Consider the following 13,959-nt stretch of genomic DNA (forward strand, 5'->3'; position numbering starts at 1 on the left):
CTGGTAAGTTGGATCATATAAGGATGTGTACTTGGCTTAAATTCACCAGTAAGTGGCAATAGATTAAAATTTATTAGAAGAACCCAATCTCCCTCGTTACATATCCTCGAATACTTATCATAAAATTCAATCGGTGCAGTTACATAAATCTTCTGTCCCTGAGAAGTATGGAAGCAAACATTCAGACATTTATCATTACAAAAACTAAAATATAATCATGAAATTGATGTGTTATACCTTCCAATCCCGCATTATAAATTCTAACGTGCGGTCACATTCAGGAAATCTTTTAAATTTACGTAAGACTTTCAACTTAGTCTTCCACATATACTTGGTAGGATCAAGTTCGGAAATTCCAAACAGATTTTGATCATATTTTTTATATACGGCGGCGATAGATAGTAAATAAGCCATTTAGGTTAAACGCAAACCCAGAGCCTCAAAACAATTACAACGATTACGTCCAAAGGTAACTTAAATAAACATAGCAGAGACAATATTTAAACCAAACTTTTGTTTCTTATTTATACAATTTAAAATAAAAGGATATATCAAATATTTTACATTTTTGAGATACCTTAATGCTTATTTTACAATTTTAGGATAACATACGACTTTGATAGAAAATTTATCATGGCACGACTATGCACTGGACCTGATGACTGCTTTATCACGGAAAGAACACAAAATTAACATTTGTGTTATACGTTTCGTGCAACTGTTCAAATTTGCACATGGTTAGGCAGCGATAACTGCATACGATTGTACCGAAATTTTATTAAACCCTAACCTACCCGAAGTCGAGAGAATGCGGACCAACAATCACAGAATCGGACGATGGTGTTATATTAAGTTTTTGAATAGTTTTTTTTCGTATGTTTGGTTTTCTTTTCTATTTATGTTTTCATCATTTGACTCAATAAACGATGGTACTATATTAAAACTCTCCTCATATTATTCTTTTCGTATACGTTACTTTCTTCAATTTCTAAAATATATGTTTATTATATATATGCATATTTATTTTCCCTAGGTAAAATATTATAATACTTTTAAATCAACAATGGTATCAATGGACTATGAACACAATTTTGCATTGAAAACAAAAAGTGACACTCTTTGTAAATCAAAAACAATACGCTAAAATGAGATGCTTTGCGAAACAGGTGAAGTTTATAGATATTGAATAATTTAATTTATTACAAAAAATAAAAAATAGCTATGTTGTTCAAATACACAACCTATAAAAAACGAAATAAAAATTTCATATCTTCTACGGATATTGATCTTCATATCCATCATCAAAAGGGGTAAAATCAACTGAAGTTTCAAGCCTGAAACAATATGACAATATTATAAAATCATAAAATAGATTTCAATGGAATACATATACACGATATAACATCAAAGATGGAATTTACATACATCATCTTTGCTATTGCCACTTCTGGAGTAGGAGGATCTTCGAGAATATCAGATATGAATCTTTCCCATTCAACTATCCACTCATCTAATTACATATACATATTCAGTATGCATGTGGAAACAATAAATTTGTTAAACTTCTGATTAATTGCCGTATTGAATAGATATTTATAGTTAATATTTACGTACCTCTCCACCTATTGAAAGAGAAAAATCGCAATACAATAATATGCCTTGAAGACCTATCACGATTCGTCCAAAGTTCTTCAAATTTTATTGCCAAGTTATCCCAAGCAATACATTTCAAGGAATTTCCACTGTATATATTTACACCAACATAGAAGATAATTAACATATTTTAATATATCAAAAAACCCAAGTCCGACACCAGATATTCTGAGGATAAGTTGTACTTACCCGAGATCTTCGAGTACAAAACAAATAAGTGGACGTTCTGTGGGTGTATCCGATGTATCGGACATATGAACTCCTCTTTGAAGTTTCTGAACAAAAGTGACAATCCCGAGAAGATCAACTGCAAAATTAAACAACTAAGTTAGAAAAAATTCATTTCTCAGCTAATGAGATAAACCAAGATAATAACATGCATGTAAGAAACTTACCAAGATATCGGTTTGTTTAAATCGACGCAAGCAAAATATCTATGAATGGACAGAAAGAGTATATTTCTCTGGAAGACTTCGGATCGGTTTTCTCAGTGATTGTATCCTCGTTGATACGTATATGACAGTTGTTTGATGATATACTTGGATGTGGTAATCTGTCGGTAAGTGCAAAATTACCAAGAAAATACCACTCTCCTTCGAGCAATACATACTCGAATTTGTCAAGTATTTCAAATTGCATGGTACACAGGATGCGATTGTCCTACACAGTTTTAGTAAAAAAGAATCAATAAACGATTACATAATTCCCAAAACATGAACAGGGATAATATTTTAAAATCTTATAAACTTACAAATTCGTCAGCGAGAACTAACATCTGATTAGGGCAACCAATGATACTAAAATCATAATAATTTCTAACTACTTGGACACAAATACGTTGCTCGCTGTTTGTCTTCTGAAGTTCAGAAACTCTATTACATGGAGACATTCGTTGTTTTTATTTAATTTGGAGATGAAAGATGATAAAAATGAATGTTTCTTTTTATAAGACGGATACAATAAACGGTTATGTTTTAAAACGCGGGTTTAAAATACCTTAGAAACGACGGTTATGCTTTTAAAGACGAGTTTTATATACTTAAGCAACGATTCGTCAAAACTAACAAAATTAAATGACAATTTCTAACCAAAATTAACTATTTTTTATTAATAAAAAATACGATAAATATATATAAGATCTATTTTCACATAAAAGTTTATTTTATTATTTTATGATAAGGTAAATTTCTCTTCGGGATTACAACAGATCAAAGGATGTTATATTCGTTCGAAAAATTTCAAAAATAAATTTATATTGAACATTTAAGGAATAATGTCAAATTTTATTATTAAAATTCTGCAATATATATATATATATATATATAAGCTAGGGTTGATCCGTGCGACGAAAGAAAACAAAAACATCAATTCATAAACATTATAGATATAGTATAATTCCAACCCAAAATACATGTTTTACTTTTTTCTTATGACGGTAAAGGAGACTTTTTGATAAAAAAATACAATATTAAAATAAAACCCTAGTAATTTTATTAATTATAACGGAAACATTTTAATAATCGTAATATGCCATATAAAAATATAAAATTAAATAAAAAATAAAAATAAATAACTTAAAATCCTAATGCTTAACTTATGAAATTTACAAATTGGCTAGTCCCATCGCATGACATGCATCCTTGAAGGTAGGACATCACTCACCACATTCACCGTGTAAAGGATTACAAGTTTGAGTATAGTACACGAGAAGGAAATCACATGGCTGATGAAATAGCAGGAGAGACTTCTTCATTTACAAACAATGTTCCTTTGCTATATTCAAATGTGCCAAAATCGGTAGAATGTTTAATAGAGATTGAAAAATCTCTATGGATTTGGATAAATGCAAAGTTGTACTTGAGGCAAAAAAAAGGCACTGATAAACTCTTGATCAACCATTGGGCTAAGAAGGCTTTCACATAAAATTACATATATAGATTATTAAAAACTTAAAACAGAATAATGAAATACAATAAAATATTATCTTTTATCTCAAAAATAGTTAACTGAACATTTTTTTATAACAATACAATACTAATAAACCTAAACATACTAATTCTTGTTGGATTATTCTTACAATCTTTTGTTATGTTGTATAATTAACTTTATTTATATTGAACTTGAATTCAAATAATATTTCAAGTATATTGAATACAATCAACAAATCAAAATTAGTAAGTTAAATTCTTCATTTTCATAAATATTAAGATATAAATATAAATATTTTTTAAATACAATAAAAATAGAATTCTGAGAATATTATTTTTGGAGTAAGAAATAGAGTGGGATTAGAGAAGAATCCAACTCCATTATCGAGTTAGTTATTATGAGTTAAATATAAGGGGTTGAGATGATTGGCATTGTGTATGTTGGCATTGCAGATAGCATTGACTTCAATAGGACAATCATTCCTGCAAGTGATAGAAACTTTGATGACCCCGACACCGCTCGCTACTTGATTCTGTCAACTATGGAGCTTAATAGGTCACTCTTTTTCCTGCCAAAATATTCTGGTAAGCCCAGGTATTTACCTATCCCTCCTTCCTGAACAATGCCTAAAGTTCTTTTCACTCTCTTTTTTGTTGCCTGATTTGTCTTCCTCGAAAAAGTGATTGACAATTTTTGATTGTTTATTTTGTGGCCTGAAGCCTCTTCATACTGATGCAGGATTTCTACCAGAGTTTTGTAGTTTTTCACCGTTGTGGTACAGAAAAACATTGTGTCATCTGCAAAAAGCAGGTGTTTTACTCTTGGAATTCCCCTCGCCACTCTTACTACTACTAACTTCCATGATCTCTAGGCATTGTTGCAGAGTCCCGATGATGTGGGTGCAATGGGCACTATAAGTTCTACCCTAAACAAAGCTGCAAGTGCACAGAAAACGCAGTAGTACTTAGGGATCGAATCCACAAGAATTTGTGTGTTGAGGACTCCTAACTGATACTAAGAAAAATTGTAGACCTAATCATATTAAAGGGGATTTTCGTTGTCGCTAATTCTAATAAACTAAGCAGAAAATAAAAGCTTGAAAAGAAATCGGTTTGAAAACAATAGAAAAACGGCGCTCGGCTTAGGGTTTATCTCTGCAGTTCATGATCTATATATGACATAAGGAACTACATAAGGATTTTCTATGAATCTGGAACTAGAATAGACACTTATAAGATTAGCCAACTCTCGTCACCCTAATCATCTAATCATTCCAACTCGACAAGTAGCTTTCGTCTTGCCGCGAGAGAGATCAGGCATTAATAATTGAATTCATTTTGGCTCACGTCTCCTCCGTAGGTAGCTTTCGTCTCCTACAATGGCCACGTCCATAAGGTCATTTTCAAGTAATCTAATACATTACTTTCGTGGCTTTGATTAAACCTTAGATCAGATACTGGTTAACTACTCCAGCATACATCATTACGAACGGGATGAATGGGAGAGTCATGTAAAAATTGAAATCCTTTAACCTAAAAACCTACATGTCCCCTTTGATGGCCCTTTTACTCAACAAGGTAACTACTCAGACATAGCTGAGCTTGACATCATCATTGGTTTAAAAAAAAAAGCAGTAAAGTAAAAAGAAAGAAGATGAAGAAAAGCTTCTCTTATTTAAGAAAAGTATGGCGAGAAAAGCCTTCTACAAATGCATAAAAGTAAAACCTAAAACTAAAATGAAGTACTCTCTCTAAAGAATGATAGAGGCCTTGTTACAAAAGACCTAAAGACAAAGTATTTATAGTGTTTCTCCTCTTCTAATATGCTACAATTCAAGTTTTGTTAAAATATGTTATCGAATTGAGTTTGTCATTGGAATATCCGACTACAGTTAAACGTCAGAGATCAAACCATTAATACATCAGATCCAACTTAGTGAAAAATCGAAAAACATCAAATCTATTAAAAACTATAAAACCGAACGTAATGGTCTTATATAATAAAAACAACTAACATATTTCAAGATACATAGAGACAACAAATCATAAAACAAAACACAGTAAAAAGAAATATCATATCTTGTCAAAAACCTCCTTGTAGACGACATTCAATGTTTTGTTTTGTGGTTTGTTGTCTTTATCGGTGATCAATATCTTCAAACCTTCTCTGGATGTAACCCTCGATACAGCGACATAGAGTTGCCCATGAGTAAAAACCGGTCTTGGAAGATACAAACCAACCTTTTCGAGTGTCTGTCCTTGGCTTTTGTTTATAGTCATTGCAAAAGCTAATGTGATAGGAAATTGCTTGCGTCTCATCCTGAAAGGAAGTTTCATCTCCGAAGGAGAAAGGAATATCCTAGGAATCAGTATTTTTTCACCAACCTTGCTACCTGTTATTATCTGAGCCTGGAGAACATAATTAGCCATCTTAGTAATGATGAGTCTTGTGCCATTACACAACCCATTCTTAGGGTCGACATTTCTTAGAAGCATTACAGGAGTACCCTCTCTCAACTTCAGGACATGATTAGGGAAACCATACATCTTGATACTATTTAAAAACTCCTCGGTATAAATCATATTGTTGGAAACACCTTTATTTTTACTGGCTACACTCTCTGAGGGTACTTCAGATGCATCATTGTAATTGACAACTTCTTCAGTCGCATCAATGCTATCACAACTAAGGTAGGTCCTTTCAACACCTGTTATATACAAAACAATCGTTGTATTATATAAATATAAACAAATAAGCTAAGAGGAATTAAAACAAAATAAACATACCCGATAACTTTGAAAGCATGTAATCATTTATCGTATCTACATCATCGTTTCTTGGACTCAGTATGGCACGGTCTTGGAAAAATTTAGGATCAGTCTCTTTCGAAAACGAACTCCCATAAATTTCTTTGACGATCGTTTTAATAGGATCTTTACAGTCTTTAATCAACAGATCATCAGGAATATCAATCACGGCTTCACCACTTCCATCGTCATTTATCGTATTTTATCATGGTTGGATCCTCTATGTTATCTCAAATTTTTGGGGTGATCAGACGGTGAGAAGTTCTTCATCGCTTGTCATACTTTTGACGGTCTGCGTTTATCCAAAATTGCTCATTTGTTCCAAATTGCATATCTTTTGCCCAAGTTTCCTGTAAAGTCTTTTGAAACTCTAAAACATTGAAAACATTTTAAAAACCATTGAAAACAGAGTTAAAACACCTGCATAAGACATAATTATGATCCATATCCTTTCTCCAATAGCTCGTTAACTTGGCGCTGCAATTCTTTTGTCTCCACCGGGTTGGTTCTATAAGCTGGACAGTTTGGAAGAGAAGCTCCGGGCATGAAATCTATTTGATGCTCGATTCCTCTAATAGGAGGCAAACTCTTTGGATTCTCTTCAGGGAACACGTCCTCATAGTCCTGTAAAAGAGATTTCATATCACTCGGTATAACCGGTGTCAATTTAGTTAAGCTCACAAGAGCTTCCTTAAACACAAATAAAATCATCAGCTGATTAGAATATAAAGCTTCTAAACTCTCCCGGCTCTAAGAAAGAAATTGGATGGTATTGTGACCGGATTCTCCTTTTGTTTCAGCTGTACTTGATCCTGGTAAACTTCTTGAGGCGTCATTGGTACCAGGGTAATTTTCCTGCCATTGTAAACAAAGAAATGTCGATTAGTGTATCCATCGTGTATTACCTTTCGATCTGACTGCAATGGCCTGCCGAGGAGAATGTGCCCTGCTTTCATAGGTAATACATCACAGAGTATCTCATCTTCATATTTTCCAATGGTTAAAGGCACTCGGACTTGATGATTAATTTTCAGTTCCCCATTGTCATTGAGCCATTGCAGCTTGTAAGGTTTCAGGTGCTTCTCCATTTTTAAACCGAGTTTCTGAACCATCACCTCACTGGCTACATTAGCGCAACTTCACCCATCTATAATGAGGCTGCAAACCTTTCCATGGACAATGCACCTGGTGTGAAACAGGTTTTCTCTTGCTCAGCGTCTTTGGATTGGAGTCTTAGAGATCGTCTAGCCACTAGTAAGGTTCCTTGAGCCAGAAGTTCCTCATGATCCGTCTCAACTTCGGCCTCAGATTCTCCATCATCAGATGCTATGTTCCCATTATCCAGCAAGATCATGTTCTTCTGATTTGAACATTCATTCGCATAATCCCCCTGCCTTGGCACTTAAAGCACTTGACATCTCTTGATCTCAGATTAGTAGTCTCTGTCTTTCCTTTGTGATCTTGAGCAGCTGGATACGACTTGATTTCAGCTTTTGGCATGAAAATCTGTTTTCCTTCTCTCTGAAAAGATCCTGCTCTCTCTTCTTTCGGATAACTAGGTTTAGTAACGGTTGCTCCACTTCCATAGCTTGTCTTAGTGGGAACTCTTCTCTTGAGTTGTTGCTCGATCAGTATGGCTTTGTGTAGCATCTCTTCTACCTCAACATAGTGTTGCATCTCCAGCCTGTCTTGAATTTCTTGGTTCAAACCCCCCCCTCCAAGAATCTCGACATGGTAGCTTCCCTATCTTCATTTATATCGGCTATGAGAATGAGAGTTTCCATCTCTTGGTAATAATCTTCAACAGATCGGGTTCCTTGAGTGAGTCTTCTGATTCTCCGATGTAGTTCTCAATAGTAATGACTTGGCACGAATCTCTTCCTCATGATAGCCTTCATCTCATTCTGACTCTCAACCGGGTACTCTCCATTCCTTCTTCTCGATGTAACTAGCTGATCCCACCAGCTAAGAATATAATCATAAAACTCAGTGGCAGCAACTCTCACGCGATTGATCTCGGTATAGTGTTGGCAGTTAAATACTAATTCAATCTCTTTCTCCCATTCTAAGTAGGCATCAGGGTCGTTCTTCCCATAAAATTGAGGGATCCAAAGCTTAAGCCCTCCAAAACTGTCTTGAGGATAAGCCCTTTCCTCTCTTACTCGTCTATGTCGTCGGCGATTACTCCTTGACGAGCTACTGTCTCGGCTATAATATCCCTCTGTCGCTTTGTCTCTGGCTGGTCTGGTTTGCTCTCGAGCCCTTTCAGGAGAAGGATCAGTGTTTCGCCTCCTAGTGTCTCGGTTCGGCCTTGAATCAGAGTTCTGATGTTGGATCTCTTATCTAAATTCTTTGAACTGAGCGGCCATCAGCTTTTTCATCTTGGCCATCATTGCTTCCATCAATATTTTGTTGCTGTTGTTGTTTCTGGATTCTTCACGATGATCAGACATCTTATCCTGTAATCAACCCAAAATAGATCACTAGCAGCAATCCTTTAAGTCGATAAAAATGACCCTTCGTGTTCCTCAAGCAATCATGAAACCCTACGAGCGATCTAGCAGTTTGAATTTGAATCGACACTTCTTACACAAGGTACAAATGATGATGATCGATTAGGTTCAGTGACAGAACAAGACGATCTATAGATTTATGATGCAACGATCAAAGATTGTGAAAAGCTAGATCCGATGATTTGAGCAAAGTTTGAGATCATTTCTTTTGACATAATATAAAACAGATCTAAACGTATAAATACATTAGACACAACCTGATTCACGTTGACCCTTGCTTAGAGAGGCTCTGATACCACTTGATACGTTCCTCCTTTAGATCTTCACTCTAAGCACTAGATCTCATCAATGGTGTAAAGACTTGGGTTTGAAATTAAAGTAAAGATGATGGAATGAAAGGTCACACAAAGGATGCGGAAGGCCTTTGATATACCAGGGTGATTCGATGGATATAACACACCAAATAATCGGTTGCTTGAAAGATATGACACACTCACAAGCTAAGATGTTCAAAAGAACAAATGATCTAACTTAGAAAGAGTTTTTGATAGAAAGATAGATGATTTTAACACAGGAGCGTACAAGGGTTTAAAAAGAAAGAGAACAACTCTGTGACAGCCAATACTTGTCTCGAAAACAACTAAGACAATAAAGACTAAGTTTGAATAAGAAAGAAACAAGAAAGAAACTCTTCTTCTCCATTTGGCCGAGTCTTCTTGTGCTGGGCCTTTGTTGGATCAGCAAATTGGGGATATGATGTGAGCCGTATGTCTCATTAAAAACTTCTCTTTGGAAAACCCATTAGGACAAAATCAAAGGAGAGGGAAAAAGAGTGCAAACGGTCACATGCCCATTTACTGATCATCTCGAGCCTGTATAGAAACCAATGTAGCTTGTATAACAACTTCTCCCTCCTTGCTCAAGACATTATCTCATCTCCAACAAGTTCTAAGCATAGCTCCGATAGCTTCCTTAAGTTTCTTGGTCTTTGATCGAGTCATTGGCCGGCTGGCATCTCTAAAGCTTGTTCTATATCAAGTTCTCCTTGTTCTTCTAGTGCAACTCCTTTATCTCCAAGTTTCAAGTCCTCTATGCTGTCCATGATCACATCAGATTACGAGTTACCATTTATATATATTTCTATATTGTTAAATATATATACATATATATATATATATATATTAAGTTCTAATATTTGTTAAGAACTTGCTTGACAAGTTATAATTTTGTAAATAAACGTATTGGCCAATTCAATTAAATTGAGAGAAACTATTATAATTCTTAAGTTTCCCCTAAATTTATCATAAACTAGATTAATAATAGTTTGTTATCATGCTGAATAATTCTTTTATAAAAATTAACTGAAAACACCAAAAACTTTAAACCAATAAGATTTGAAATGTATAGAGTATTTTCATTCATATAGGGAGAATGATTCCCATGTTTATAGGTAAGATGAATCAGTTTCAAAGTTTTTTAATTATGAAATATAAAACAGGATTTTTAGATAGTTAAACATGGGTCTTAATTTAAAATTTAATTATACTTGTCATATTTTACATGAGTTATCAATTTTGGAGTTTAATATAATTTATTAGGTGGCTGCCCGCACCATGCGCAGGCATATATGCTTTAAGTTTTTTTTTTAAATGTGAATTTGTTATTTATCTGTAAAATTCATATTTACAATCTTATATTGAATTTTTAGATTACTAATTTGTACAACTATTCATGTTAAATTTACACTATTTTGTAGAATTTTAATGTTGATATTAATAACCAAATTCTCCAAAAAATATATATTATCTAAAAATATTCACTAGAAATAATTGATAAAATAGGACCGACTTCTCAAATACAGATAACACTTATTTCAAAAAAAATTAAATTTTAAATTTTAATTAATTTTTTGAGTTTTAAATGATTAAGTTGCAGATAAGATTAGAGAATACATTTTCAATCGTTGGACCCTTTTCTGGCAACATCTCCACACATCATGTATTAGTAACCACTATTAGAACACGTGTAATACATTGATACCTAAAATAAGTCATTATTGGGCTTAAAATAAGAATAATTTTAAATCAATGAATACCTACAGAAAAACTAATCTAACTCTTATTAATTATGTATAGTCCTGCTCACCATTAATCAATTTTATCAACGCTTAATAACTATATATCAAAATTCGAATGTGTGTTTAATACACAGACGAGCCGGTATAAATCATATTATAAGAAGTTTCTTTCTTCAATGATATGCATTTCCTTGTCGTTATTCTATAGATCACTTTTTACTTGATTTTGATTCCTTCTTTTTTTTTTGAAATTTGGTGAATGAAACATAGAATGTCTATAGCTACAATTCAGTGTTTGAAGATTAATATCTTGAATTTTATTTTGAGAGTTAATTGGGGTCTTAATGATACATTTGTTTGTCATCATCTATAAAATGACAAAAGTATAAAATTTTACACTAAATAGAGAAAATAATTTTAGAACTCAGAACTGCACAATATATTCAGAACTGCCATGCGAACGAATTTGCGAACTGGATTTAACATTGGAAGGATGTTGCATTTGCATTCAGATTATCAGAAGCATCATCAAAGACATTGGTTCCACTGCCTCTCTAAGAAAACTTCTTCTCGCTGATGAAGATGTCAGTATAAAAAACGAAAAACTTTATTACTTTGTTTCAAATTGATTATCTACCTTGATCATGTATTTTGTTCAAAGAGCTATAGAATCGTAGCAACGATCCCTAATAGTTTAGTGGATCAGTCCAATAGCCACTTTTCTTAGGAGCTCTTGTATTTCGTTCGTAATTTTAGCATCATTCCTGAATAAAAATTATCAAGTGCAGTCTTCATTAAATATCATGTATGTATCAACGAAGATACTCATATTCAAATAACATCATCAAATTCCACAGACCGTGTCTCTTCATTTTCATTATTCAGTGAAATACTCAATATTTCACCTACATATTCTGGGACTGATATGCTTCCTATACTATTGATTGTGTTCATTTAAACTTGTTTAGTATTTTGATTTAATCATTGTGTCAAAATTAAGTATTTCAGTCGATTTGATAGGAGGAATTGTCAAAATTCGTAAATTGAGTAAGCATACCGGGACAAAATACGGAAGATACGGGGTCGATTCAGCGAAATGTATCAAGTTCACCCTCAGAAGTTTTTAGTAAGCTACAATCATAAGTTTTGTCAAATAGAGAATAATAATCAAATTTATTTAGTTGACATTTAGTTATGTTTCCAAGAGTGTCGATATCAAATGTGTGGCGTTTGCTAAACATACCATTGATTTTGAAGCACTATGATTAAACATACCTAGGGGAAAGTCATATTATGTGTGTTGGGATTTTGGGAAGTGACACCTTATGGAGGTAATTTTTTACTGTATCAATTGATAATGACGATTGTACAATGTGACTGTGTTTATTAATAAATATAAATTTTATTCTATTACAAATGGGATACGTGTTTTTCCTGGTGGCGAATTTTCAGAAATTAAATTTGAATCTCCTACATCAAAAGTCAAGAATGTCCGTTTCATGTAAGACATTACGATTAATAGGTTTTTTTTTAAAAAAAGTTTGAAAAAGAAAGTTCCCAATTGTTAAGTCATTATGCTTTTTTATCTAATCAGGCTGGATTATACAGACGACTTCAACCACATAGAAGATGAATACAAAAGGATGTTGCATGCCATATTATGCAAACCATCGATTAAGATAAATTATATTCCAGTATCTAACTTATTTCACAAATTTTATTAGTCTATTATATTATTTGTAATGATGATATTTTTTTATGTTTTCTGATTTTTGGTTTGGTGCGAAATTGTTTTTATTTCAGTAAAGTTATAATTAATAAACTCATAAATTTTTATAAATAACCCAACTATGATATCATATTATTATTTTATTAAAATCTAATGTATTCGATTTATGATATTAAGTTTATTAGCACTAAAACTAAATCCGTTATAAAGATAAAACATTTCTCATAAATAATTTCAAAAGGATTTGAAAATAAGAACAAACACGAAAACACTATTACTAATAAAATAGAATCAGAGTCTGAAATCTTAATTACTGGACTCGATCAAGGCGTTAGACATCATCTGTATTCAAAACGTTTATCTTGTTCAAAATCTTGAAATTACAATTATATATGTATATATATTAGTACTGTTGTTAATTTTTCTAAGTCAAATTAGATGATATCGAGAAATATATTTACTTAGTACAAAGATTTGAAATTTCAGTGATTGGTGGAGCAGTGATAAAACGGGACAGAGCGTTATCATCATGGTGTTTGATAGTCTCATTCTCTAAAAATATATGTATTAGATTTTACATTATATAACAATTTTATTTACAACAAAATAAAAGATTGTCTCATTAGAACACATACCACCGTTAATTGTGACACATCAATCAGTTAAAACACATATAGCAAAGGGACTGTCGTACTCCATTCATTTATCTCTTATTTAAGTGTCAATTTACCGTGCGCAATACACTCAAGCATAAAATCTCTATGATTTGACAAACAACTTCATTATGATATATCATAGTACACTTCAAAGAAATAATTCGAGATTGACTTACTCATCGTCTATAGTATGAAAATGAATTGATACTACTTTCGTTCCATCTGGATATGTAATAGTAAAGTATTTAGCATCTTTGATAACTCTAATCAAATCTGTGTTTGTAATTAATCAAAATAAAAACCATGAGTTCAGACTATAAATATACTTTATGAATCAATATTGAAGTAAAACTCACCAATTAAATAGTAGTGCGCACTTACATATTCATAGATCGAGAGGAAAGAAACAAAATTATGGAGTGAATTATTAATGGTAAAAGCGGAGAAAGCTTTATTCCTCTCTTCAGAGTAATAACGTAATCATGTTTCATAATACTTTCGATATAAGTCCAGTTGTTAGGATTCAAAATGAATCCAGACAATGTAATCCACTGTTCTTCTATACAACTCGGATTGAAATAGTCCATCATCTGGT

At 32.8% G+C, this 13,959-nt stretch overlaps 1 protein-coding gene across 1 annotated transcript; it reads right to left on the reverse strand.

The window, feature by feature from the left end:
- Positions 1 to 5,654: 5,654 nt before the first annotated feature.
- Positions 5,655 to 7,743, reverse strand: LOC112085473. Its single transcript, XM_024154689.1, has 6 exons — positions 7,575 to 7,743; positions 7,295 to 7,512; positions 6,861 to 7,079; positions 6,672 to 6,681; positions 6,369 to 6,560; positions 5,655 to 6,289 (listed from the first exon to the last, which is right to left on the reverse strand). Exons 1-6 carry the CDS (start codon positions 7,741 to 7,743, stop codon positions 5,655 to 5,657), a joined length of 1,443 nt encoding a protein of 480 aa, XP_024010457.1.
- Positions 7,744 to 13,959: the final 6,216 nt, after the last annotated feature.

This window comes from Eutrema salsugineum, unplaced genomic scaffold (genome assembly GCF_000478725.1).
Source record: "Eutrema salsugineum unplaced genomic scaffold, Eutsalg1_0 scaffold_3, whole genome shotgun sequence".
NCBI lineage: Eukaryota > Viridiplantae > Streptophyta > Magnoliopsida > Brassicales > Brassicaceae > Eutrema > Eutrema salsugineum.

What these genes read in the sequence shown, in the direction of transcription:
- LOC112085473 (XM_024154689.1), bottom strand. Translation starts at nt 7,743, where the DNA reads ATGATCTTGCTGGATAATGGGAACATAGCATCTGATGATGGAGAATCT. An exon ending in GAAAACCTGTTTCACACCAG is followed by an intron (nt 7,513 to 7,574) that starts GTGCATTGTCCA and finishes GCGCTAATGTAG; the next exon opens with CCAGTGAGGTGATGGTTCAG. An exon ending in CATTGCAGTCAGATCGAAAG is followed by an intron (nt 7,080 to 7,294) that starts GTAATACACGAT and finishes TTTGTGTTTAAG; the next exon opens with GAAGCTCTTGTGAGCTTAAC.